This window comes from Penicillium chrysogenum (assembly GCF_028827035.1).
Source record: "Penicillium chrysogenum strain IBT 35668 chromosome Unknown utg000001l_segment0_segment0, whole genome shotgun sequence".
Classification (NCBI taxonomy): Eukaryota; Fungi; Ascomycota; class Eurotiomycetes; order Eurotiales; family Aspergillaceae; genus Penicillium; species Penicillium chrysogenum.
The window spans coordinates 640,632-664,863 of NW_026622749.1; the positions used below are offsets into that span (position 1 = coordinate 640,632).

At 49.4% G+C, this 24,232-nt stretch overlaps 10 protein-coding genes across 10 annotated transcripts; 4 read left to right on the plus strand and 6 right to left on the minus strand.

The window, feature by feature from the left end:
- Positions 1-252: 252 nt before the first annotated feature.
- Positions 253-2,257, plus strand: N7489_000255 (GMC family oxidoreductase; the record flags this gene model as incomplete). Its single annotated transcript, XM_056706010.1, is given in 4 exon segments — positions 253-370; positions 425-732; positions 748-1,720; positions 1,794-2,257. 4 exon segments carry the CDS (start codon positions 253-255, stop codon positions 2,255-2,257), a joined length of 1,863 nt encoding a protein of 620 aa, XP_056570312.1.
- A 135-nt stretch (positions 2,258-2,392) lies between these two features.
- Positions 2,393-4,863, minus strand: N7489_000256 (Zn(II)2Cys6 transcription factor domain-containing protein; the record flags this gene model as incomplete). The annotated part of the gene is made up of 3 exons (XM_056706011.1): positions 2,393-2,599; positions 2,649-3,430; positions 3,480-4,863. The coding sequence occupies 3 exons, from the start codon at positions 4,861-4,863 to the stop codon at positions 2,393-2,395; spliced, it is 2,373 nt and encodes a 790-aa protein (XP_056570313.1).
- A 2,715-nt stretch (positions 4,864-7,578) lies between these two features.
- Positions 7,579-9,024, plus strand: N7489_000257 (uncharacterized protein; the record flags this gene model as incomplete). The annotated part of the gene is made up of 3 exons (XM_056706012.1): positions 7,579-7,841; positions 7,924-8,125; positions 8,194-9,024. 3 exons carry the CDS (start codon positions 7,579-7,581, stop codon positions 9,022-9,024), a joined length of 1,296 nt encoding a protein of 431 aa, XP_056570314.1.
- Positions 9,025-9,473: 449 nt separating this feature from the next.
- N7489_000258 (uncharacterized protein) lies at positions 9,474-11,026 on the minus strand (the record flags this gene model as incomplete). The annotated part of the gene is made up of 4 exons (XM_056706013.1): positions 9,474-10,002; positions 10,097-10,104; positions 10,154-10,343; positions 10,515-11,026. 4 exons carry the CDS (start codon positions 11,024-11,026, stop codon positions 9,474-9,476), a joined length of 1,239 nt encoding a protein of 412 aa, XP_056570315.1.
- Positions 11,027-11,791: 765 nt separating this feature from the next.
- Positions 11,792-13,616, minus strand: N7489_000259 (amino acid permease; the record flags this gene model as incomplete). The annotated part of the gene is made up of 5 exons (XM_056706014.1): positions 11,792-12,686; positions 12,748-12,896; positions 12,949-12,990; positions 13,045-13,246; positions 13,306-13,616. The coding sequence occupies 5 exons, from the start codon at positions 13,614-13,616 to the stop codon at positions 11,792-11,794; spliced, it is 1,599 nt and encodes a 532-aa protein (XP_056570316.1).
- A 695-nt stretch (positions 13,617-14,311) lies between these two features.
- On the minus strand, positions 14,312-16,732 carry dbp4 (RNA-dependent ATPase HCA4; the record flags this gene model as incomplete). Its single annotated transcript, XM_056706015.1, has 1 exon — positions 14,312-16,732. One exon carries the CDS (start codon positions 16,730-16,732, stop codon positions 14,312-14,314), a length of 2,421 nt encoding a protein of 806 aa, XP_056570317.1.
- A 349-nt stretch (positions 16,733-17,081) lies between these two features.
- Positions 17,082-17,904, plus strand: N7489_000261 (uncharacterized protein; the record flags this gene model as incomplete). Its single annotated transcript, XM_056706016.1, has 3 exons — positions 17,082-17,192; positions 17,250-17,293; positions 17,370-17,904. The coding sequence occupies 3 exons, from the start codon at positions 17,082-17,084 to the stop codon at positions 17,902-17,904; spliced, it is 690 nt and encodes a 229-aa protein (XP_056570318.1).
- A 398-nt stretch (positions 17,905-18,302) lies between these two features.
- Positions 18,303-19,317, plus strand: N7489_000262 (FAD synthase; the record flags this gene model as incomplete). The annotated part of the gene is made up of 2 exons (XM_056706017.1): positions 18,303-18,534; positions 18,581-19,317. The coding sequence occupies 2 exons, from the start codon at positions 18,303-18,305 to the stop codon at positions 19,315-19,317; spliced, it is 969 nt and encodes a 322-aa protein (XP_056570319.1).
- Positions 19,318-19,935: 618 nt separating this feature from the next.
- Positions 19,936-21,991, minus strand: N7489_000263 (uncharacterized protein; the record flags this gene model as incomplete). Its single annotated transcript, XM_056706018.1, has 5 exons — positions 19,936-20,209; positions 20,266-20,571; positions 20,632-20,726; positions 20,787-20,967; positions 21,018-21,991. The coding sequence occupies 5 exons, from the start codon at positions 21,989-21,991 to the stop codon at positions 19,936-19,938; spliced, it is 1,830 nt and encodes a 609-aa protein (XP_056570320.1).
- Positions 21,992-22,876: 885 nt separating this feature from the next.
- N7489_000264 (uncharacterized protein) lies at positions 22,877-24,178 on the minus strand (the record flags this gene model as incomplete). The annotated part of the gene is made up of 3 exons (XM_056706019.1): positions 22,877-23,611; positions 23,740-23,930; positions 24,022-24,178. 3 exons carry the CDS (start codon positions 24,176-24,178, stop codon positions 22,877-22,879), a joined length of 1,083 nt encoding a protein of 360 aa, XP_056570321.1.
- Positions 24,179-24,232: the final 54 nt, after the last annotated feature.

Here is a 24,232-nt window from a genome sequence, read left to right on the forward strand (position 1 = left end):
CATAAATGGCAAAGCGGTAAAGTAACCCCAGCGGCTCCGCGGTTTTGCTCGTTCGCAGATTGCAGTTCCTTTCTGTCTGAGGATAGGGTGATGATATGCTTTGGGGAGGAGGGACGAGGAGAATATGGATTGGATTGAGGGCAGAGTGTGTGTCGGCGAATTTCAACGTCGGGCAAGATATTATAAGTACGACAAATCTCCACATAAGAAATATAGGGCTTCTAAAGCAATTCCTTCCTTCACTATCTCAGTATGGGCCAACGCCGGAATCCGTTGCATAACCCACTCCACTACGCTACGCCCCAGCTTCGTACGGGGCCACCGGTGACCTACGCCTCAGCTCTACGGACGCTTCAGAGCTATGACTACGGTATGAACAATTGTGAAGTATCTTTGGATTAGGTTGCTGAGGCTAACCTTTCAGAAGTCATCGTTGGCGCAGGCGCGGCCGGCTGCGTCCTTGCCAGCAAACTGTCCGAGGACAAGAACACCTCTGTTCTCCTTCTCGAAGCAGGCGGCGACAACACCAAGGTCCTGGAATCGAAGGTTCCACTGATGTTCCCTAAGCTCTTCCACACCGAAGATGACTGGGATTACTACACAGTGGAGCAACCAGGCCTGGCAGCACGCCGGCTCTATTGGCCTCGTGGACGTCTGATCGGAGGTAGTACTTCGCTTAATGCTATGATGTATCATCATTGTTCGCCTTCCGATTTCGACGAATGGGCGTCTGTTCATTGATGTGAGGGCTGGAGTTTCAATGACCTGGCGCCTTACCTGCGACGCATGGAGATGTTTACTCCAGATTCAGCACGCCCTGCGATCGATACTGAGCACCGTGGGTCTTCGGGCTGTTGGCAAACCGGGTACTCCTGGCTATCTGAGATCATCGAGGATGGATTTATACCAGCCTGTCAAGATGCAGGTATTCCTCGTAGTGCAGATGTGAATACTACGAACGGTACCCTCGGTGTCACTCGATTTCAAACATTCATCGATCCGAAAGGGCAACGCTCATCCCTTGCCACCGCTTACCTATCCCCTAGTGTCCTGCAAAGACCGAATCTTAGCGTTGCGTGTCATGCTCATGTTACACGTGTTCTTTTCGATTGCCTCAGTGCAAAAGAACCTATAGCCATCGGCGTCGAGCTTCAGACGAACCGCGAGGGGGCCCGTTTCCAAGTACATGCGCGAAGGGAGGTCATTCTCTGTGGGGGCACAGTTAATACACCTCAGACTCTGATGTTGAGTGGGGTTGGTCCGGCTGAGGAGCTAAAGGCCCATGGCATTCCGGTTGTTCGGGAGAATGATGCGGTTGGTAAGAATATGAAAGACCATCTCTGCACAACTGCCATTCTCTGCAAGGCCAAATCGGGAAAAACTCTCGATTACCTTTCCAACAATATCAGAGCCCTGCCATATCTCGTCCAGTGGATGCTCTTTGGACAGGGCCCTCTCACCAGCAATATAGGAGAGGCCGCTGCTTTTATCCGATCGTCAGATTACCGGTTCCCTGAATCTACAACCGGTCCACCGAATGATCATACATCTTGTCCTACTGGGCCAGATTTGGAACTTATTGGTGCACCCCTTGCATTCATTCATCATGGCGAAGAAGCTGCAATTGATGGGAGTAGTGTCTTTAGCCTCATCCCAATTCACCTGCGCCCACAAAGCAGTGGTTTGATTACCCTGCAGAGCAAAAGCTCTTTTGATGCTCGTGAGTCCACCAGAAAATTCAATCTGTTAATTTTATATTTTCTAGTTCCTAAGCTAACCACTTCCTTTCCTAGCCATAATAAATCCAAAGTACCTGTCTGATGAGGAAGACAATGATCTGAAAGTTTTATTGACGGGCCTCCGCGTCTGCCTTCGCATAATAAGAAGCCCGGCCTTCCGGGAATTTTTTGAGCCAGTTGCAACTAACGATGACCCTTCGTCGTACTGGTGGCCTTACTCGAGCAGTCACATTGAGAAGATCTCAGACGATGACCTGATCCGCTTTTCGAAAGAGAAAGCTTTTACATTGTATCATCCAGTTGGCACCGCACGCATGGGTCCATCGCGTGATACCAGTGTGGTCGACTTGGAATGCAAAGTACACGGAGTGAGGAGCTTCCGTGTTATAGATTCCAGTGTCTTCCCTGAGCAGATCAGTGGACATCCAACTGCACCCATCGGTGCCATGGCCTACAAGTTGAGCGACATGATCAGGGACGAACGTAAAAGATCCGCACCTCCCACTGCAAATTTGTGAGCACTAAATGGGCGCGTCCACGTGTATCATTTTTGTCCTTGGATGCAATATACTCTATTCTTCGTCGTTAAGTCCAATCGGCAAGCTTACTGGAAATATCTGTGCTTTGAGATTATACAGTTCGGTTAAAGGCCATTAGACCACGATTTGGCTGTTGTAGCACGATACATCCGGGAAAGTGACAAGAGTCTCCTCAAGTCCACGTAAAGCCTGCAGGCAAGTTTCCAGTCCTTTCATCACCTCAGAAGCCCCTTTCATGTCCATTTCATTGACTCGGACATGCACCTGTTCAGCGAGAGCCTTGGCAGATAACGTATTTGCTTGCACGACCAAGGTAGGATACTTTCGAAAATATTAGTAGGAAGTTTAATTAATGGACTAAGTCACTTACAGGATGTGCCCCAATGCCTTGCACACATGCTTTCATGCCACTCTCGCCCTGGAAGCCAGGGCTCGAAATCCCTTGACATATGGAGGCCATGGTAGATACTTGAGCCACACTCATGAGCCGTTGCTCTTGTCGAACCAATCTGTCCAATCGAAGAACTTCGCACAGCCTTTCCATCTCAGGTGTCGAGGGCAGTTGAGAGAGGCTCATCTCAAGCTGCTTTGTTGTTTCATGGAATAAAAGAACTGCTAGATCGCCATCATTCAAACAGAAGGCAACTATACGTCGATTTTCCGAGGATGACTGTTCGAGAAATGTTGTAGTTGCACCATCAAAAGTTCCAAATGTCGTCCTCCACAACTTAACAAGCTTCAAAGTGCTTCTATACCTCCAGTGAAGCATTTCATAGTCGACCTTTCCTGTTCGGACATTCTTCTCGGCCAGTATTAAGGAAGCCAGTGACTTCCAGAGAAGGATCACAAGTGAGCCTGATTGTCTCACTGTATATCCCAATTTGGCATCCGAAATGTCATAGCGCCGAAGTGTCATCATCGTCTGCTCCGACGAAATGGCCCGTGATAAAATCGAATCATCGATTAATTGGTTTTCATTTTCTGTAGGTGGCGAATTATCGTTTTGGGGAGAATGTGGCGAGAATCGAGGTATTTGAGGAATATCAGGATTGCGATCACCCTTGGAGATAGAGAGATCCATAGGAGAGAGTTCCCCATGCGACGTGGCGATTATTACAGAGTTCGTCATGTCTGTCAACCATGATATCGCCCCTATCAATTCCAGAACATTCGCAGTCACGTCAGGTGGAAATTTTTGAACGAGTGTTGACGATCCCTCTATCGTCTTGCATTGGATCATCCTCTTGCATTTCATGAACGTAATCATATGCCCGAGTGCAAAGATTATAAAGGCGGCGAATCCCTTCACATAACGCAAATCGGGAGTCTTCAAGTGTGGCATCATCGTCAAGGTCACCTTTGGGGCGCAAAATGAGGCCGAAGAGTATAAGGGACAAAGACTGCCGAAACGATCCAGATGCTGCGATATTCTTAAAGACCATCTTCCGGGCCTTGCACCATGTAGTGAGTGCAAGATCACGGCTATGTTCTCTGCCTTGACTCTGGCTCTTATCGACAGCATATTGAGCAGCAGTTGCTATTGCAACCCATTTATAGGCTTCGTTGATCGAGGCATCACGCGATGGTGATGGGCGAGAGTGCTCCGTGCACTTTCCTTGGAACAAAGAGTCGAGAAGACTAACTGTTCGAAAGGTATGTGGTGCCACGGTGGTCGAAGACCACGGACTGGAATTCAATTCCCAGCAGCTCTCGATCCACATATTCGCTTTCTCGAGATAAGTGTTCAGATGGACACTGTTGCTCAATGGTGCCAAAGCGGCAATTCCCAGAGAGTAGCGGGGCGGCATGCTCCCATGCAAAAGGCATTGTGATAGCGGCATATCACAGACATCAACATAAAGGTTGAATTGCTGCACACAGGTTTCATGCGCAGTTAGTTGTCGGGCTAAATCGACTTCCAATGTCGATAAGCTTTCAGACCGGGAGCGTGTATGGTCGTCGATCCTTTGATGTTCTTCTGCCACGATGCTCAGGTCTGCCGCATTGAGCGGATGACTATCTTCTCGGAGGTAGGATGAAGTTCTTGCTTTCTTCCTACTCTGCTTTTCGAACTTCTTGCTGGCGAGCCATGCGACGGTACACTCCAGGCCGCGTGCGTTGCAAGTTGCGCAAGGTGTCGAGGGCTTTTGTCCACTAATTCCAACGCGGAGAGGTAAACTGCATGCTCTTTTGGATGACCTGCACTGGTCGCAGGAATGGTTTTGTCTGCGAGGGTTCCTGATTGTAGATCCACCCAATCGAGAAATACGTGCATTAGAATCTTGCACATTGTTGGTAGGCGTGGAGCTTGATGAATGGATCCGACGGGTGTCGGAGTTGGCCTGGGGCCTGGTAGCAATATCCTGAAAGAGGAGTCCTTCGATCTCTTCGTCAACATCAGATACAGGGTGTGCAGGAGGCTGGCTTAGGATATGATTCGAGATCGTGCTCCAATCTAAATTATCGTCGCCTCCTTCAAGCTGCATTCTAATCTCATCGTCCAAGGGTGTGATATATCTCGCAAAATGGTCTCTGTCGTTGTGTCCCATGCTGGGGAAATTGTTGCTCTCCAAAACACTGAGCATCTGGGGTATCTCTCTCGGAAATTGTGCTGGCATTTTCGCGGACAACATATAATCATCCTCTTGAGGGTCGATCATACTAGCAATAGAAGTGGCATCCATCTTAGTTTATTCATACAGAAACATTTGTAGAAGGATGATAAAGTGGGAATGAAGGAAGTGGATTCTCTAAATGCAGGGGCTTATCTCTAGCTCAGATCTTCGCCACTAGTTAGTGAACGCGGGGTAAAGTTTCCCTAGAATTTATACCGCAGCGGTTTGAAGAGATAGTGTGGAGTTTAGGAAATGAACCGAGGAAAAAAGAGAAGAGAATGGTGGTTCCCTCATTCTATACAGTACAGAGTATAGTCGGCGATTACTTACCATTCCCGTTGCCAAAGTAACTCATAGAAAAATGACATATAGTGGCACCGCGGACGTCGACCTACTGCTTTCATATTACATATGTATAGACTATGGACTAGAATGACACGCTCGCCACTTGTTGGAGTCTTTTTAATACGGCAGGATACAGGTGGCAGAAAAGGGCGGTCAGGCTGGGGTCACCGACTTTTGCGGTGCCACTGTGCTCTAGTTACTCCCAATCATTTTCCCTTTGCGAAATGTGTACTAGATCGCGATGCCGTAAAGTGAGGATTTGGTTCCAGAGCAATTATAAACCAAGGAAAATAGACAAGTTCCTTCAAGAAAGGGACCTGTCTTTTCATAATTAGGACTTTCAAAGGCATTTTGGATATTCGCCAATGCTGACAATTACACTTTCGGAGCCGCGGAGCCGCGGGCCCCGAGCGATACCTGTATAATTCGTAGAGTACCGACCTAGGTAAGGTAATTAAGAAAAGTAACCCGTCGCCTAACATAATACTATTGAAGCATACGACAAGTAGCCATCCCTCCGCTTGAATGTCCAATGCATTGGGAAAGCCATGAAGCCGCCAGTCAGCGCATCTTTCCATATTTAAGAAGAGACCTCGGATTCTCACGCTAGGTGGCAGATTTAGCTTTATGCTGAAACCTGGTATTAGCAGCTGCGGATTGATATTTAGAGCCACGCTGATGCGACAAATTGCAGATGGAGAGAAATGAAGGTGTTTGCTCCGCTTTGAGACTGTTTGCTTGTAATCGGCCTAGACCACTGTGATGAACGGGCGGGTAAATCCTAGTTGGGGAATCCGCAGTGATTATTGAATCTTCAGGGTGGAAGCTGTTTTCGCTAGTGACTGTATGCGATGATGCTCCCCCGAAGAAGAAACGGGATTATGAGGAAGCTGGGTGGGTCTTTGCTTCTTTTAATACTATCGAACGCTCGAATACTAGTCTCCAACACCATAAAGAGGTGCTTGCACATTGTTAGAGACTTTGTGTCAAACCCATATGAACCCACTAGACTTACGATAATTAACCTTGGTTTTTGTTATGGTCTAGTGGTATAATGCTCCGCATTCCGTTCGACACTTTGTTAACACAAACCTCTGCAAAGCACGTTTGTTCATATAGATCTTATCTTGCGGGGCACATTTTTACACTGGCGGAGCTTATAGCAGCGAGAATACACACTTTTATATCGCTAGGCCGACATTTCACTAGCAGTTTAAATAGCTTGTATATCGGTATAACCACACAACTATAAAACTCCTCTAAACGCCTTTCTTAAACCAATTTAAATACGTCGAATTCGATATATCGCCATATAGCTTAGAGAATAGGATTCTATACGCGGAATTGTGAAGCTAGGCGCCTTTAGTAATAGGGTTCGGTACTACTTAGGTAGGTACGTAGATCTCTAAAGATACGGGCGACCGTATCCCCAAAACTATACCGATAATAAATCTACTATTCTTACAGAACTATATAGTTATCTACGTAGTATATACACCTAGTGTCACTATTATAGAAAATCATTAGTTAAGTAACTCCGTAGAAAGCTTCCGAATATCGACTTTGGCTTTTTTGGGTTCTTTTTGATATGTTGGTATCGGAATTAGGATCGAGCGATGTTTTTATATTATACCCAACTTAGCAGATTCGAACTGATTTTACTCACAGGCCCTGGCATCATGAATCATCAAATACTACCTAGGCGCCAGTTAATATTTGTACTAAAATATTTCTATTTAGTTGAAGTAAATAGCGGGGCACGACAATATCGGCCCGCCCCGATATGCTAGACGATCCAAAGCCTCCAGGATCCTGTCATGCAGGGGCGAGAAGCGTGTGCGTATTCGCAGCTCGTGCTGCAAATGATTAGCCGCATGATTTCAATTCACGAATAATAACTGCGAATATTGTTCGTGGTGTTTACAATTGCGAAAGCGAATAACGAATAACACTAACGTCGACGAGTATTCGTTATCGGAAACGGCTCCAGTGCTGGCTTGATTTGTCTGGCTGTCTCGACACTTGCTTGGCATCCGTAGTCGCCACAGAGTTATGTGAATCGGGCTGCTTCCATGGGTTCTTGTTACTATCACCGCGCCACCGAGCTTGTGTTGTATTACTAACTGCCTCCCGGGTCCACGGGTCCACGGGTGCTCCCCAGGAAGAAACCACGCGACCATTATCTGGGGCTGACTTTGCCGCTTGTACTGTGTAAAAACAGCTGCATACCTTACTTCTTCCCCTCCTTCTATATAGAATTGGTGGGCATGGGATCTTGACCGAACCCTATAGTGCTAGAAATATTCTCACCGCGCCCGCCGCCATCTAGGTCATGACATCATGGCTCTCGCACCCTCGCAGCGGCAGCTTGTCGCTATCTCAGTCACGGAGCGCGTCTGCTCTGCCATCTCGCTGGTCGGCACGTTTGTTATCATAGCTAGTTTCATCAGCTCGCGCTCATTTCGGAAACCGATCAACCGCCTCGTTTTCTATGCATCCTGGGGCAATATGATGGCTAATATAGCGACGATGATTTCACAATCGGGCATCCAGGCTGGGTCTGGTAGCCCCTTATGCCAGCTCCAGGCTTTTTTAATTCAGTGGTGAGAGTTCCACCCTCCCCCTCCCCCCCTTTGCTTGATTCATTAGGTGTCGATAGTCAAGTGCGTATCTAATGGCAGATAGGTTCATGCCCGCTGACGCGTTATGGGCCTTTGCCATGGCGTGCAATGTCTATCTAACCTTCTTTCATAAGTATGGCTCAGAGCAACTGCGCCAGATCGAGTGGGTGTATGTCGTGTGTTGCTACGGCCTCCCCTTCATCCCATCCTTCATATACTTCTTCATCCACACTCATGCCCGAGGCCGGGTCTACGGCTCCTCAATTGTAAGACCACACATAGACCCATATAACTTTTCCTTAAGCTTCTGAAAATTCTAACATTCGTTGTATAGCTTTGGTGCTGGGTCACATTGCCATGGGACTACCTCCGCATCGCCGTCTTCTACGGCCCTGTGTGGTTCGTCATCTTCCTCACTTTCACCATCTACTTACGCGCAGGATCCGTCATCTACCAGAGACACCGCGAGCTATGTAACCTCAGCGGTATCGAGTCCCTCGGCTCTGACACACAGCCCGATGCCCCCCTCGTACGCTCGGGTACCCATGTCACCAACGAATTTGCCTCCCTCGCGCCAACGCACCGGCCCGTATCGGCCAGTGATTTCCCCACTCGCAGCTTCACAGTGTCCTCGTCTAGCCCATACTCCGGCTCTATCGAGGACGGCCCCATCGATCCCTTCAGCATACAGCATGACCCAGAGGAAAGCTCCGCGCCTACTCAGGGTCTGAGTCGCCCCCAATCGGACCCAATCACGCTGCGCACAGAGGGGTCTCTCAAATCGGCGCGGCACGAAGGCGGGGACTCGCATACGCAGCGGCGGAAGGCGACAGAGGCGAGCTCTGCGGCGTGGGCGTATGCGAAATACGCGATACTGTTCTTTATTGCGCTGCTTGTGACGTGGGTATGTGGTTACATTCTCAACTCAATTCAATTCATTGCAGCGTCCAAATCTAATCTGGTACAGGTTCCCTCGACGGCTAACCGAGTATACGCGTTTGCTCGCCCCAACGACTTCTCGTTCGGGCTTAACTATGCGTCAAGTTTTGTGCTTCCTTTGCAGGGGTTCTGGAATAGTCTTATTTATGTGTCGATCTCGTGGCCGGCATTTAGAACGCTTTGGAGGGATCTGCGGGGCAAGTCGATGGGGTTGGGAAACATTTAGTTGCTTGTCATGTCATCAATGCACACTTGCGATATAAATAGTGGGACTTAAAATAGTCTCACAAGCGCTAGATAGGGATTTGAATGCCATGCAAAATGGCCCCCATGTGCTTCCTCTAATGCTGACACTGGTAGAGGGAAAATGGTACGTATAGCGTACCTAGGTACAACAGCGGCCCGAAATTTATTCTCAACATCCTGGGCGGCAAGCCAGTCGTCACTGGGATAAATGTTTGTGATGTGCAATGAGATTTCCAACTAGGCAATGCTCGACCTAGCGGCCGTAAACTCCCACAAGATATTAGGCGCTTAGGAACGCCACGAAATAACCAAAGCCAACAGACATTTTGTTATAGGATAAAATCGACTTTGGCGCTCAGTCGGAAACCAGTACAAACAAACACTCCAATGAAGATTTAGTCTTATTACAAGCCAGCGATTCAACAGCTATTAAAAACCAGACCCAGGTATCGAGCTTAGATCCTGCATTCTGATAGCATCGAAGTCAGAATGCATTGCTCCCAAAGCCATATCCTCTTCATGCCGAAATCCTTTTTCGAGGACAAGCTGAGCGGCTAAATTCCTCACTTTGATCGTCGCCCCACCTAGATTACTTTCGATCCAATCGTCATCGAGGTTCATCCCATCGACCAGTTGCTCCACGGCTATGCGAGCCATGAGATTTCCTGACTCGAAGAATCTCGAGCAGAGCCCAGTGAACAGATTAGGCAGACGGGGTATAGGAAGATCCTGAACTTCGCACTGAGGGACTAAATCAAGTATTTGTTTGCTGCAGGCAGTCGATGCTCTTTCGTCGCTCGGTACAATGCTCTGGCGTAGGGGAGCGATGCCGAAATGCGTGTCGGGGAAGACGATTAACCGGAGACTGGTATTTGATGCCTTGAATGTTGGGAATCCTCTCTTGTATTCTGTGAATAGATCGTAGTCTCGGTGGTCGAGGACACATTGGATACGACCTCTGGCAGCGATAACCCAGGGACACAAATCTCGATATCCTACCAGACGTGAGAAAAGTATAATCCTTTGGCGGTGTCGTGATAGCGAAGACTTACATGAACGACTCGAGGTACATTGTAGTAGTTTAAGACAACCTCCCCAATCACACAAACCGGAATATCTGCTTCATTGAGCGAGATGAGAAGCGGCTTTATGAGGTTGACAATATTCATTTTGCTTGGTTTGGCGCTGATGGTTGATGTGGCGAGCAGATGCAGCGTCTCCTCATTATTTTGAGGGAGAATCATGATGCCTTTAATAAAATTTTGTATTTGGAGGAAGTCCCTCAGCTTGATCTTCTTTCTATTCTCGTCAGTCAGCATGCTAAATGCCTATAACATAGGAGACAACGGAGCCTTACAAGTACTTCCCCTAATCCCTTCACAAGTGCAATTTCGTGGTCACAGTAATTTAGCTGTTGAGGTCCAAAGTCGGTGTAAGGTCGTTGCAACATCAAAGTCAATCCAGACCAACCTATCTGGGTTTCCACGAACAAGGAGAAGGTTTCTAGGGTAGACATCTCGGTGGTGAACGCCCGCCCTATGTATCTCCTTCATGCCCTTAATTGCCTGGGGATAGAGCGTATCCACGTAATTCACGCAGTTTAGACTCTCTGCATTCGGGAGGTATTCTAATAATATTGCTCTCGGCTTCAACTTGTCCTGGGTGAAATGTTTTAAAGCAGGATGGAATATAGCCGGATCCACTCGGTCGATATAGCCGTAGAATTTTGGAACGAAGCTGCGATCACAGACACCAGAAGTGAGGAGTTTTTTGTATGCATTAGATTCGCAACGAAATCGGTTCAGATCACGACCTTTCTCGGTATATCCAGGGTCACCGTTGTCATGGAAAAGCTTCAATGCATACTTTTGTCCGTCCAGATCTACCTCAAATATAGAAGAGGCATCAGAGCGCGTAATCTCCCTAATAATATTGATTCTGGAGGGATCCACATCCGTTAAGAGATCGTTCCTGGGGTGCATTTTTCGTGTTGTTGGATGTTAGGAGGTTGGAGCTGGTCAGTGAAGAAAAACGAACAGGTCTTGGTTAATAATATCGGAATCCAATATTCCAACCAAGGTTACTAATTTGGGTCTAAACAGATTGTCAAGACCAGACCATTTTGGTACTTACTTAGTCAGAGAATTTTATCATTGTGAAATTACGCTAAACCCGAAGGGTGGCTGCTAGTCCAAAAGTGTAATTTGTGGAAGAAATTCTGACCATCCGATATGGTGTAGTGGCTAACATCGCCGTCTCTCACACGGCAGCCGGGGGTTCGATTCCCCCTATCGGAGTCTCTTTTTTTCCCTTCCACTCCATTTCTTCCCGCAAGTTACCTAGGTAATCAGTCGATGCTGTGACTCCCATGGATCCAGTAGTCTACCTGTATATTACGGAAAATGACCATGAATTGGGACGAAGTAGGTAGGATGCTAAGCCCCACACCGTTGTCAGTCTCCTGTGAAACTTAGTGATCATCACGCAAAGCGATATCATCACACTCTCTTCAAAGTGCTTTAGTTATCTTCCCGGCGTAAGCGTGATAGCCTGGAGACTGAATGTAGCAGTACAACATGGAAAGCAGCTCCATACTCTGTAACTGACGAGGACTGTTCAGATGACACCCAATGTAACCTAAAAGAAAGAAAGAAAGAAAAATACAGTAAACATGGTGAGAAACAGTAAATATATGCAGGGTATGGTAGTAGACAGGAGGTATCACAATAAAAGAAAATAAGGCAAGACTAAAAGAACAACCACTGCCCAAATCGTTGGGCTTTACCCCAAGCACCCGTCTTTATCTCCGTAACCAGGCCCTCAGGCCCATCCTCCTGAGAAGGATCATAACGGTCCGTCCTCAAATCCATATTAGACTTCCTAACAAACTTAGTGTTCTTGATCAGCTTCCAAGCCAAGAACATGAAAATCATGATCGGAATCTCAATATAAAACGAGACAAAATCGACCTTCTTGAAATGCGGACTGAAGCACTTCCATCCCTGAACAAGAACAAGGACAATATTAAGCCCAACAGCAAAGATGGGACCATACGGATACGTCCAATTCTTAAAAGGAAGAAGATGCTCAATGCCCTGAGCCCGGACCGCCGAGCGGAACCGCAGAGAAGCAAGACCGATACAAATCCACGAGAGCTGGTTCGAGACGCCGACAATATTCTGCAGCCAGGACCACAACTTTCCAGCGCCGATATAGCTGGCTCCGAAACAGAGACCGCTGATCACGGATGTCGCGAGGACAGCCACCCACGGAACTTGGAAACGGTTGAGATGACCGAAGAATTTAGGCGCATAACCATCGACTGCAAGAGTAAATAGAAGACGAGATCCGGCGAAGAGGGCGTGGTTTGCGGCTGAGATAACGGACGTCATGATTACGGCGTTGATAAAGCTGCCAGCCACTGCGGAGCCGGCTTGCTGGAAGACGATGGTGAAAGGGCTGGTTTTTGTGTCGCCGTCTGAGAGACCTGGGTAGTCGTATGGTACATTCAGGCCAATGATGAGGATTGAGAGAAGGTAGAAGAGAAGGATACGCCAGAAGACGTTGCGGACGACTTTTGGCATTGTTTTCGCGGGGCTTTTAGTTTCGCCGGCTGTGATGGCGATGGATTCGGTGCCGCCGCTGTTTGGTTGTTAGAATTGAGGTCATTGAACGGAATGAATGGTAAGATGAGCCGACATACTATGCGAAGGAAGCTGTGACAAATACTGATGCAAAGCCGCCAATTCCATCGACGAAGGGTGCGTCGGCTTTATGCCAGTTTTTGCCGCCGATGTATTGGTGATCTGTATTTCCTCCGCAGTTCACAGCAATGCCGAGGATGATAAAGATCTGGAAATGGCATTAGCTGGGTGTGCGAGTGTTTGCAAGGGATGGCACTTACAACAATAGTGATGACTTTGAGTAAACTCAGCCAGTATTCAATCTAGACAGGAACCATCAGATCAGCCGCAATGGAATGGAAGCCATATACACATACCTCGCCATAAACCCTCACAGATAAGACATTCAATGCAATGACAACAACCAAGAAGATTAGACTAATTGCCCACCCTGGGAAATTATCTGTCCAATATTGCAACAAAAGCTGTAAAGCAATGATATCTGATGCGGTAGAGACGGCATCATTAAACCAATAATTCCAAGTTAATGCGAATCCAAGCGCATCATCCACGAAGCGACTGTCAAACAAGTTAGCAATTGTCCAGGTATTCTTTTTCAAGAAAAAGATAACACTGACCCAGCATAGGTACAGAAAGATCCAGCAACGGGCATAAACGCCGCCATTTCACCGAGACATAACATAGTTACAAAGACAATGCCACCGCAGATAGCGTAGGCAATAAGCGTTGAAGCAGGCCCGCCCTTGGCGAGTGACGAGCCCGTGCCAAGGAACAGACCGGTGCCGATGGTACCGCCAATAGCGATCATCTGCACCTGACGCCCAGACAAGCGGCGAGCCAGCTTGTCTGCATTGACAAATGGGTTTGCTTGAACATCACCTGGGCCTTTGGAGGGCTCAGCTGCCGGGTGTTTCTCGATGTCGGCCATGACGTGGAAATGGATATTGATACAGAAGTATCCACTAGATTTGTGTTAGTACAATATATCATGAATATATATGAAAAAGGAAAGCTCGAATTATCTGATATCGTCACTCACCTGTTTTTGGTATGTATGTACCTACCTAACTACGCTAGGTAGGATGTTTCAGGTGTCCAAGCCCTAAGTCGCGTGACCCCCACGTGGAAACCCACGTTTCTGGTACCCGATTATTTAGATCGATCCAACATCGACCGTGACTAGTCGAGATAAAGATGGATACAAGGAAAGGGGAAAAATTCCCTCCAAATAAGTCTCAGGTTTTTCCCCGATGGCGTGATTGAAGCCATCGATGAGTCGGCGGGGCCTGACCGTTCAAATGCGACGTTGATGTGTCAAGGAAATCTGAGGTCCGGCTCCACCTTCCGATTTGGGATTTTATAGGTCGAAGGTGACTTCCAAGCTTCTAACCACATGGCACGTTAATTAAGTGCCCAGGCGGCTTTTAGAGCTTATTTAGACATCTTATGTACACCATCTCCACGTGTGAAAATGTAAAGTGTAAGAATGTAAAAATACTATATGCTATGTCTAAAAATTATCGCTTTCATATTCACTGTGCTTTTAAACCTCAATAAAGAGATTTTTGGTTGGAAAACATACGCCATATAAGACCTCACAAACCCAAACCATGAAAATGTACATTAACCAAGCAATCCGCTGGCCAAAGCCTCCAAATCTCCCAGAGTTTCGATAGACTTGGGAGGAGCCTGGCTCTTCTTGCCGGGCTTGTCGTCGTCGCTGTCCGGCTCGGCAAAAGAGACACGCTGCTTCTTGCTGGGACGGGGCTCGTCGCGCTCCGAGGCAGAGTCTGCATCGGAGCCGGGGATCTCGAAAGGCACATGGGGGAGATGCGAGAGACCACCTTCTCCTTCTTCCTCTGACATCTCGGCCTGGGCCTCGGCACGCTCGCGCGCCTTGCGCTTCTCCTTCTTCTCGCGTCGCTTCCCGCGCATAACCTCCTTGTCCTCGATATCAGCCTGGCGAGTGCGCTCCGCCTCGGCCTCGAGGAACTTCTCGCGCTGAGCGTCGACGTCGCCGCGGGCCTTGAACGCCTCTTCGTCTTCCATTTCGTACACCTCGTGGGGATTGCCCTCCTCGTCGTAGACCAATTTCGTACCCCTGCCCTTGAACTTGAGGAGCTTCTTCTTCGACTTGAGCAGCTTCTCGCGTCGCTTTGAGTCGATGAGTAGTGGGTCCTGGCCGTCCAAGTGCACCATCTTGACGTCCTTGGTCTTTGGCTCGGCATCTGAATCTTCCGAGTCCGAAGAATCGCTCTTCCCGCCGAGGTCTGCGTCGCCTGCGGCGAATCGGCGCTTGACTGAGAGGAAGTCGGCATCCTCGTCGGCCTCGTCGTCGATGTCCGCGTCGGCGTCCTTGGGCGCGTTGATAGCCACCATCGTGCCATCGTCGTTGATGAGCTTCGAGTAGTGCTCCGCCAGCACGCCCTGGTTGCGTCGCTCGAACATACGGTCATACCGTGTCCGCACCTCCTTCTCATCCTTCTTCTTCTCTGTCTCTGAGTCGTCATCACCGGACATTTGTGCCATTCTCCAGGATTCGTTCTTGCGCTCCTTCGCATCATCACCCTTGATGAACTTAATACGTGGAGCACCGGGAAGACCCAGACTGGCTGCATACTCTTCCAACGGAAGCTCCTTGATCCTAAATGTCTCCTTGTCCTTTTGCACGTAAATCGACTTCACATAGGAGATGAAAGCTTTCTGTCCCAGATATTTCAGCTCTGGATCCTTGAAACACATGTTCTGTAGCTGGTTCTTAACACTCTGCTGCTTGTTCGACTTGATGTTGATCTTCTCAATGGGCACTTTCTTGTGCTCAAGCTGCTTGAGGAATCCCTTCTCCTCACTAGGATCGAGGAAAAGCACAGCACGACCAACACGCTCGTAACGGGCCGTCCGTCCGACACGATGAATGTAGGTATCGGCATCTTCGGGACAGTCCAACTGGATAACCCAATCCACAGCCGGGAAATCCAGACCACGAGCAACAACATCGGTAGCGAAAAGGACAGCGTGTTGGGCTTGAGAGAACTTCGTCGTGATATCTAGTCGTCCTCCTTGTTTCTGCCGCCCGTGCAAATGGAGCAAGGAAATACCAGGCTGTAATTGCCTTAGTGATTCGTATACGTATCGAACTTGCTTGCCCGATGACAAGAAGACCACTGTTTTAGATTTCAGGTTGCTGCGAATGAAACTCCAAAGGGTATCAAGCTTCTGCGGGAGTGGAGTAATGGTGTAGTGTTGTTGAAGAGTTGAGGGAGTGGCGGAGGCGGCTGCTTCGTGGACCGAGACATACTCGGGTTCCTGCAGACTCAAACGAGCCAAATCACCGACCTTCTTGGTCTGTGTGGCACTGAACAGCATAGTCTGGCGCTGTTTTGGGAGATGGTCGATGATAGCATCCACGGTCTTCTGGAAGCCCATATCCATGATACGGTCGGCTTCGTCCAGCACCAGCATCTGCAAGTTATTTGTCTCAAACATAGCCGTCTGATCCAAATGTTGCAGCATTCGACCGGGTGTGCAAATCAGGATGTTCATACGTCCCAGGCGGTCTTGTTCCTCGCGCAGACTCTTTCCGCCGATAATCAAACCGGCAGAGAAATTGTGGTATCTCCCGATCTTGCGAAGCACCTCGAAAATCTGAATCGCTAGTTCACGTGTAGGCGAAAGAACGAGTGCGCCGAGACCATCCAACTCGGTCCACTTCTTGCGATAGAGATTCTCGAGAATGGGTACTAGGAATGCGAGAGTCTTTCCGCTACCGGTTTTGGCCGCACCGAGGATATCGCGTCCCTTGAATGCATGGTTGATAGCACGCGATTGAATGTCGGTAAGGGTTTTGAAATGAGAGGCTGCAAGGCCTTTGGCTGTCGGTTCGGAGAGTGGGAGATCGGAGAAGTTTTTGACGGGGGTTTTGAGATCGAGGTCCTCGACCTGTTTGATGAGCGCTGCCAAGCTATCCTCGCCACGCTTTCGTTTCAAGACCCTTCCGTTCTCCTGGTGAGGCTTCGACTTCCCTTTAACTGCTCGGGGCGCCATGATGTGGTTTGAGTTGAATCTTGAAAGTTGGCGGGCGGTGAAAACATCTTTTTTCACTTGGGGGTGAAAAACGAAGGCGGTGGGGAAAGCGGTGGGAACTAAGCAGGTACATGCGATATCTATAACCAGACCTTTTATGTCTTCAACGAATTTGGTGTCTTATATGGAGAATTCGATATTAATTTAGACTGACTAGATGTTCAGCTTACCAAAGCTGTTATGAAGGAGAGAAGCACAAGCGGACGAGTACTCTTATGTTTGTTGGCGATTATGTCCTGCGCGATCTCGCGCTGACTCAGCGGCTGATAAGCCCGGGCCCGCTGTCTTATCTATTTGAGGTCTTGGTCTCATGAGCGCCAGGAACATCTCTACTTCAAAAGAATCCGCACAAGGCAACATGTCGGACGACGACAAGGATTTCCTCGACTCTCTGGAGAAAGAGGCCTCTGAGTATAGTAAGGTATGATGTCTTCCTCTGCACGCTATACATCTATGTTCCGACTGACACGCGACACAGGATGTCGAGATCGACCGCATTCGCAAGGCATTCAGCCTCGATTCGTAAGTCCAATCTTCCTGGAGCTCTACAATGGAGTACTTCCCCTCTATATATTCTACAAATATTAATCCACTGCAGCTACGCCGTCCTGGACCTCCAACCCGGTGTTACAGAGAAAGATATCAAAATCCAATACCGCAAGATCTCACTCTTGATCCACCCCGACAAGACGAAGAACCCCGCTGCTCCAGATGCCTTCGATCGACTCAAAAAAGCGCAGACAGCTCTTCTGGACGAGAAACAACGTGAATACCTGGATGAATGTATCGCCGACGCGCGCCGCCTGTTGATCCGCGAACACAAGTACACACTCGACTCCCCCGAGCTCAAGACCGATGAGTTTAAGGTCGAATGGCGGAAGAAGACGGTCCAAGTCCTATTGGAAGAAGAAGCGCGACGCCGGCGACAGCTCAAGGCGCGCTTGCAGGAGGAAGGTCGTGAGCAGCGCAAGGAAGAAGAAGAGCTTGAGGCGCGCAAGCGGAAGCGCGACAATGAGAAGAAGTGGGAGGATACGCGCGAAGAACGCATTGGCAGCTGGCGGGATTTCCAGAAGGGGCGCAAACCTGGTGGTGACGAGAAGAAGAAAAAGAAGAAGATGAAAGTGTTGGGCTGATTTGACCCTTTTTTTTTCTGTTTCTTCTGAGCGTTACCGGCGTTTGGGGATCTACTTTATGAATTGACACAGCCATGGTCGCAATTAAGCGTTTTTCAAAGTGCATTTAGTAAATTGTATTAAGAATTACACATGCGCAGGTGTATCTCCGATATCCCAAATCCATGAGAATCTACCGAGTTCCACCGAGGAACTGCGGGGAGGCGCGGGGATTCCGGCCAAGTTTCCAATTTTCTTTATATCGAGCTTCATACTGCCTAGGCATACAGACATATCTACAGATACAGATATCTACTTGACATGCGTTGTATCCCCGCAGTGGATTAAGTTGTGTCTCCCCGAGAAACCCACACCCCGCCCCGAACCTCGCTCTGTCAACCTCACCTCAAAACACAAGCATGACTGAACCCACTGCAAAGAATGCGCCATACCGGCCGCAAGATCACCTCAAACCATTCCCGCCCCTGTCACCAACAACCTCCCAACCATTGAAGCAACCGATCCCTCCCAATGAAGTCCCCGACCCGAACCAGAATGGGACAGCCTACACCAACCAACCCACCAACGACTCAACCGACGACGAACCAATCCCCCCCTCTCCCAACCGTGATCGCAAGAATCCACGCCCGCGTACAAGCCTTCCTAAACGAACCCCACGCCCCGGACACACTGCTAGCCTCGGTGCAACGACAAACGCGCATCTCGCTAGACGTAGTCAACACCGCGCTGCAGCGATACAAGCTCTCGGAGCTCTCCGTCTCCTACAACGGCGGGAAGGACTGTCTAGTCCTACTAATTCTGTTTCTGGCCGGGTTGCATCCAAGCCGCGTCCGCAACGACTCACACCCCACCACTGCAACCGCAAATGATACGAACTCCTCCCCCGCAGACCTCGACGCAGAGGCCCAAATAGCTGCTGCGACGGTCATCCCGGCCATCTATGCGCTCCCGCCTGATCCCTTCGGTGCAGTTGAAGACTTCGTCATCTCCTCTGCTGAAGCCTATCATCTTGCTATTACGAAGTACACGACTGCGCCGCCAGATTCGACGCTTCGCTCGAGTTTTGAGGATTATCTGGCGCGTCACCCTGGGATCCGGGCGATATTTGTTGGTACAAGGCGGACGGACCCGCATGGTGCGCAGCTGACGCACTTTGATCGGACGGATGGGGGGTGGCCGGATTTTGTGCGCGTGCATCCCGTGATCGATTGGCATTATGCGGAGATTTGGGCATTTATTCGGCATCTGGACTTGAAGTATTGCTCGCTCTATGATGAGGGATATACCAGTCTTGGCGGCACGTCTGATACGCATCCTAATCCGAGATTGCGGCTTGGGGCTCAAGCTGATGGCCAGTATCTTCCTGCTTATGAGCTCACTGAGGATCTGGAGGAGAGACTTGGGCGCAATTGATTTGAATAGTGTGGATTGTCTTACCTGTGTATAGATTGAGATTCATCTCTCATTGGCCTTTTCGGATAGATTGCTTTGCACGTTACAGTTGTGCTCGCGCACCTTGGATCTTGAACATGAACACTTACGTGGAGTAGTTTTGGTCTTGAGTAATATCATATTAGACTGCGCGACCCAATAAGGTGCGATAGCGTTCTTTGAACGAAGTCTTGAAACATCATCTTGTCTGTCACATATGCTGAAAACATGCAAAGCCCATATAACTGCGAAAGAAAAAAAAAGGCATTTCCCATCCTCCCATCATACTCCATAAAAATGCAAACCGAACTCCGTAATGATACCGTGTAGAGTCGTCTAAGAATACCACGAAGGGTCGAAAACAGAAAAGCAACCGAATATCATATCGTGAATCATAAGTCGTGAATCGTGGAACAATCATAAAAAAATCGAGGATGAGCCATACATCGTCAATACATTCTGCGAATGGTAACAGATGCTGCGCATTTGGATATTGGAGAGCACCCTGAGGAAGTGCCGATCATCTTACCCCGGGGATAAGATGTTGTAAAGCATCCCGTGCAAATACAGATATTCGTGGGAGCATATTGCACGACGGCTTTACTTGCACGAGCGAGCCGGGGAGAGAATGATCATGGGAGAAGACGAAGCGGGGGATACAGATCCCGCTCTGATGTTCTCCTTGTGGGTTCCCATAGTCGGCGAGCCGGGCATGACAGTCTTGGAAGAACCGCCAGAGAGGTCAGTAAAAGAGCGACGGCTCAAGGACAAAGCTCGACTGCGATAGGCGGGCGTGTGGTCAAGAGCATTGAGGCTCCGGGAGGACAAGGAACTGCTCCGTGCACTGCTTGATGGATTCTTCACGCGCGGGTGGCTGTGGCCTCAATCAGATTGTGTTGCATTACGATATAGTGTAGCATTCGGACTTACCAAGGAGAGATCGAGGTTGCTGGGGTCCAGTTAGAGCCCACTCCAGCTGGAGAGGTGTAGCTGACTTGAGAGTTTGGAGTAAGGTGAGAGCCACGTTTCATTCCAGGGGAGGGAGTAGATCCCTGAACCACTTCAACCGAGTAATTGTACTCTCCGGCGCGGTAGGCACGACGTTCGTTACTCTGCTGCTTCAGGATCTTTTGGGCCTTGGTATCAGCAAAGCGCAGAAGCAGCTTCACCCCGTCGCCCTTGGTGACGTTGTGGAATTCCGCCAGGACCTTTTCGGCAACCTCACGGTTTTCGAAGCTGTAATCAAGTTTCAGATCAGAACAAGTCATGGGAGTCAAGCAATTGGGGCTTTGTTACCGTGCAAAGCCCACTTCCTTGCTCACACCTGTCTTCTCATCACGACTGATTTTCTCTGATACAACACGCCACGGCTCGAAATGACGACGCAGGTCCTGAACAAGCTAATTAGAATTCAACAAGACAGGCAAACAGCGGGGGTTTGTGTAACTCACAGCTTCAGTCCAATCGATTGGAATGTTGGTGCAATATATATTGGTAGAAGACTTGTCCTCCAGATCCTTCAGGCGAGAGTTGCGAGATTTCTGGGCGAAGCTAGCTTGGTAGCCGAGGTAAAAGAAACCGCGAATACAGTTCTCGCAGGATTCGAAGCTATAATACTGAACGAAGCCGAATCTGCAAAAAGTTAGGATAGATCATGGAAAGGAGCTTCGTGGATTAGGTACCCTTTGCAAAGACTGGTGTCCAGGTCCACGATCGCCTTGCAACGCTCGATCTTTCCGAAGCGGGCCGCGTAGGCATGCAGCATCTCATCAGTGGTCTCGGGCAGGAATCCTCGGATGTAGACATTAGTTATACCCTCGCGGTTCTCCAGACACTTGGCGAGTGTTAGCTCAGATGGGTTTGTCCACATGGCAGGCACCGCACGTGGGATGGCAGGCTCTTGTTGAGTCAGAGCCTCCAGGTCTTGAATCACGTATCCGTTGGGGGTCTTCATCATTTGGAGGGGGAGCGAGAGCGACCCAAGCTGGGAGGCCATCATACCCCCATAAGAGTAACCGCCATCCATGGCAGAAACAAGAGCGGGAGGATAGTAATGGATCTGACCGGTGTTCTCCCCTTGAGCTGCCTTCTGACCTTCGGGCATATTCCATGTAGCTTGCTTGTTTGTTGTCCCATCGTGCATGTCATAGTTCATCATATAGGGCCACGATGAATATCCGCCAGCCACCACAGGGTTGACGTTGGGATAGACTCCCGTGGGAAGGTAAGAAAACTGACCCATCTGATCGTTCTGACCAGAGACACCGTTTGGAACAAAGGAAGAGACGGTCGGAACGCCATTGAAAACGGTTGAATTAGGGACCAGGATAAATGGGCTGTTGTACGCACGGTTGGTATTCGACCAGTCCATGTTTGCGTTCACTTGAACGGGCGCGGTACCTTTTGGGCCGTTGAACTTGGGGCGAGGATTCAATCCTCTGAAAAGATTGGTCAGGCCTGCAACACTGCCGTCACTGGAACTCGGGTTGGTGGATTGCTGGTACCTGGGGCCATAGGGTGTACGAGGCTCGCTTTGGTGGTAGTATCCAGACTGTGAGATTGATGTCTGGGTAGAGGCCGAGCCCGAGCCCGAGCCCGAGCCCGAGCCAGAGCCCGAGCCAGAGGAGCTCGTGTGCTGGGAGCCCTGGGGGTGCATGATGAAGGGAATACACTGACAGAGATCAATTTCGTCAGCTAGTTCCCCGTGGTTGATAGACAGGTAATGGAAAAGGGCTTGAAGAGCGGCCTTAAGCCTCCAGATGACCAAATGCCCCAATTGAATGGGCTCAGCCGCACGACTCTCACCTCAGCTCCTGCACCAAATTATATAGACACTTCTGACAAGAAAGTCTGGCTGCTGTCCAAGCATGCCAGGGTCAGCCAAAACGGAGACTGGAAGGGTAATCGAACATGACCAAAATGAAGTGGAAAGCTTACCTGTTGTCGAGATGGAACCTGCCGTCTGTTCTCCCAGGCTGGAAGGCGTCTGATGATAACTCAAAGCAAAGACGAGGTACGTCGGGATGAGGTATACGGCAACGAAAGTCTGACGGCTTTGGAATCGAAAATGGGATAAATGGGCCAGGTCGACACCGATGGCCAAGTAAATGGTGGGATAGGGGAATGGAGGAATAGAATGGAGATGGGATGGGAGGATGAGGAGGGAAAAGGCCTCAAGAAGAAAGAATGGCAGATCTCGGGTAAGGAAAGAGCGTAAGGATAAGAAGAGAAGGAGCTACGGGGATTTGGTGGTGGAAAGGGAAAGGGAAGTCACATGGGAGAGACAACTATATACGTGTACCTAAGGACTGTAGAATATCACCCACTGATATTCGAATATTCAGTATATGTTCATTATGTTCTCAAGACATAGAACCCCAGAAGGGATATTCTAGACTTGAATCCATTGAAGGAGAATGCTAAACTGCAGTTTTATATCCTGAAGTCCATATCTATGAGAAAGAGCAGCAGGTACCGAAATGGGGGAGATATCCAAAGAAAAGGAAAATACTCAGGGACCATCACTTGAAATGCAAAGAATTTATTGAGATTTCTCCTGCAGCCACTTGTAAACCACCGAGAAATCCTTACCACGATGCTCCTCCTCAACGGCCTTGTAAACCTCACGAGCCTGAGCACCCAGGGCGAGAGGCGTATTAGACTGCTCCGCAGCCGCAAGAGCCAAGCGAAGATCCTTGTGCATGAGACTCACCCCGAATCCACCCTCATACCCACGCGAAGCGGGGGCAGTCTCAACGACACCAGGAACAGGATTGTTAACCTCAGAGGGCCAGCAACGACCAGTAGACGAATTGATCATTTCCGCCAAAGCCTTGGGCTCAAGTCCCCAGCGAACACCGAGGTTCATAGCCTCAGCAGTGGCGATATTATTCAGAGCCAATATGTAATTATTGGCGAGCTTGCCGGACACGCCAGCACCGGGCTCGCCAAGATGCCAGGCCTTCTTGCCCATCAAGGCAAGCACACCGCGGATACGCTCAAGCAGCTCGCCTGACTGTGAAGAGGCACCGAACATGAATGATAACGTTCCTGCCCGAGCACCAACCACACCTCCTGATACGGGGGCGTCCACGAAGCGGCCGGTTTGCGTGGTGTGGATGGCGTTTGCGATATCCTTGGATGTGACGGGGTCAATGGTAGACGAGTCGATGAAGAGACGTTCCTGCTCGAGCGGTGGCAGTGGTCCATGTTTAAGGATAGAGTGGAACACATCAATGACGTGCTGAGACTCCGGAAGACTGGTAACGGTGACTATCTAAACAGCAGACAGAAATAAACATAGTTATCAGTCCCCAGAACAACACAAGTATACGGGGCACAGTTCATGCAGGAAAGTCACTAGCTCGGCCACAGGCTGAGCCTGCACGGTAGATAACCACTTACCGATTTCTCGGCGACCTCGCGCGCACTCTGAGCGATCTCGACTTGGGCTTCATTGGCGCCTGCGCCATTGCTTTGTGCGGTCTCCCGTGCCTCTGCGGCGAACCGTTTCATTACATCTTCGTTGACGTCGCGCACGATCAGGGTATCGGATGCCGGGATCTTGGCGCGCAGGTTTTTGGCCATATGGTAGCCTGGGGTAGTTAGCAAACGCTATACAAACAACCCACAGGCCATTGTATAGCCGAGGCTGTGTATCCGAGGCCCTCGCTGTCAATCACGTACCCATTTGTCCCAGTCCGACAAAGCCCCACGTCGCATCACGGTGCATAGTTGTGGAGAAAGCTCGGGCCTTGCTGGACGGCCAGCGTCGGGGCTCCACTGCGGACGTATGGAAGCAAGTCGCCCTCCGTGGGAGGGACATGGCTGTTCGAAGACTCATTTTTGATTAATATGATGTTCCCTCTGATGTCGAAGAGAGACAGTAAGTGACGAG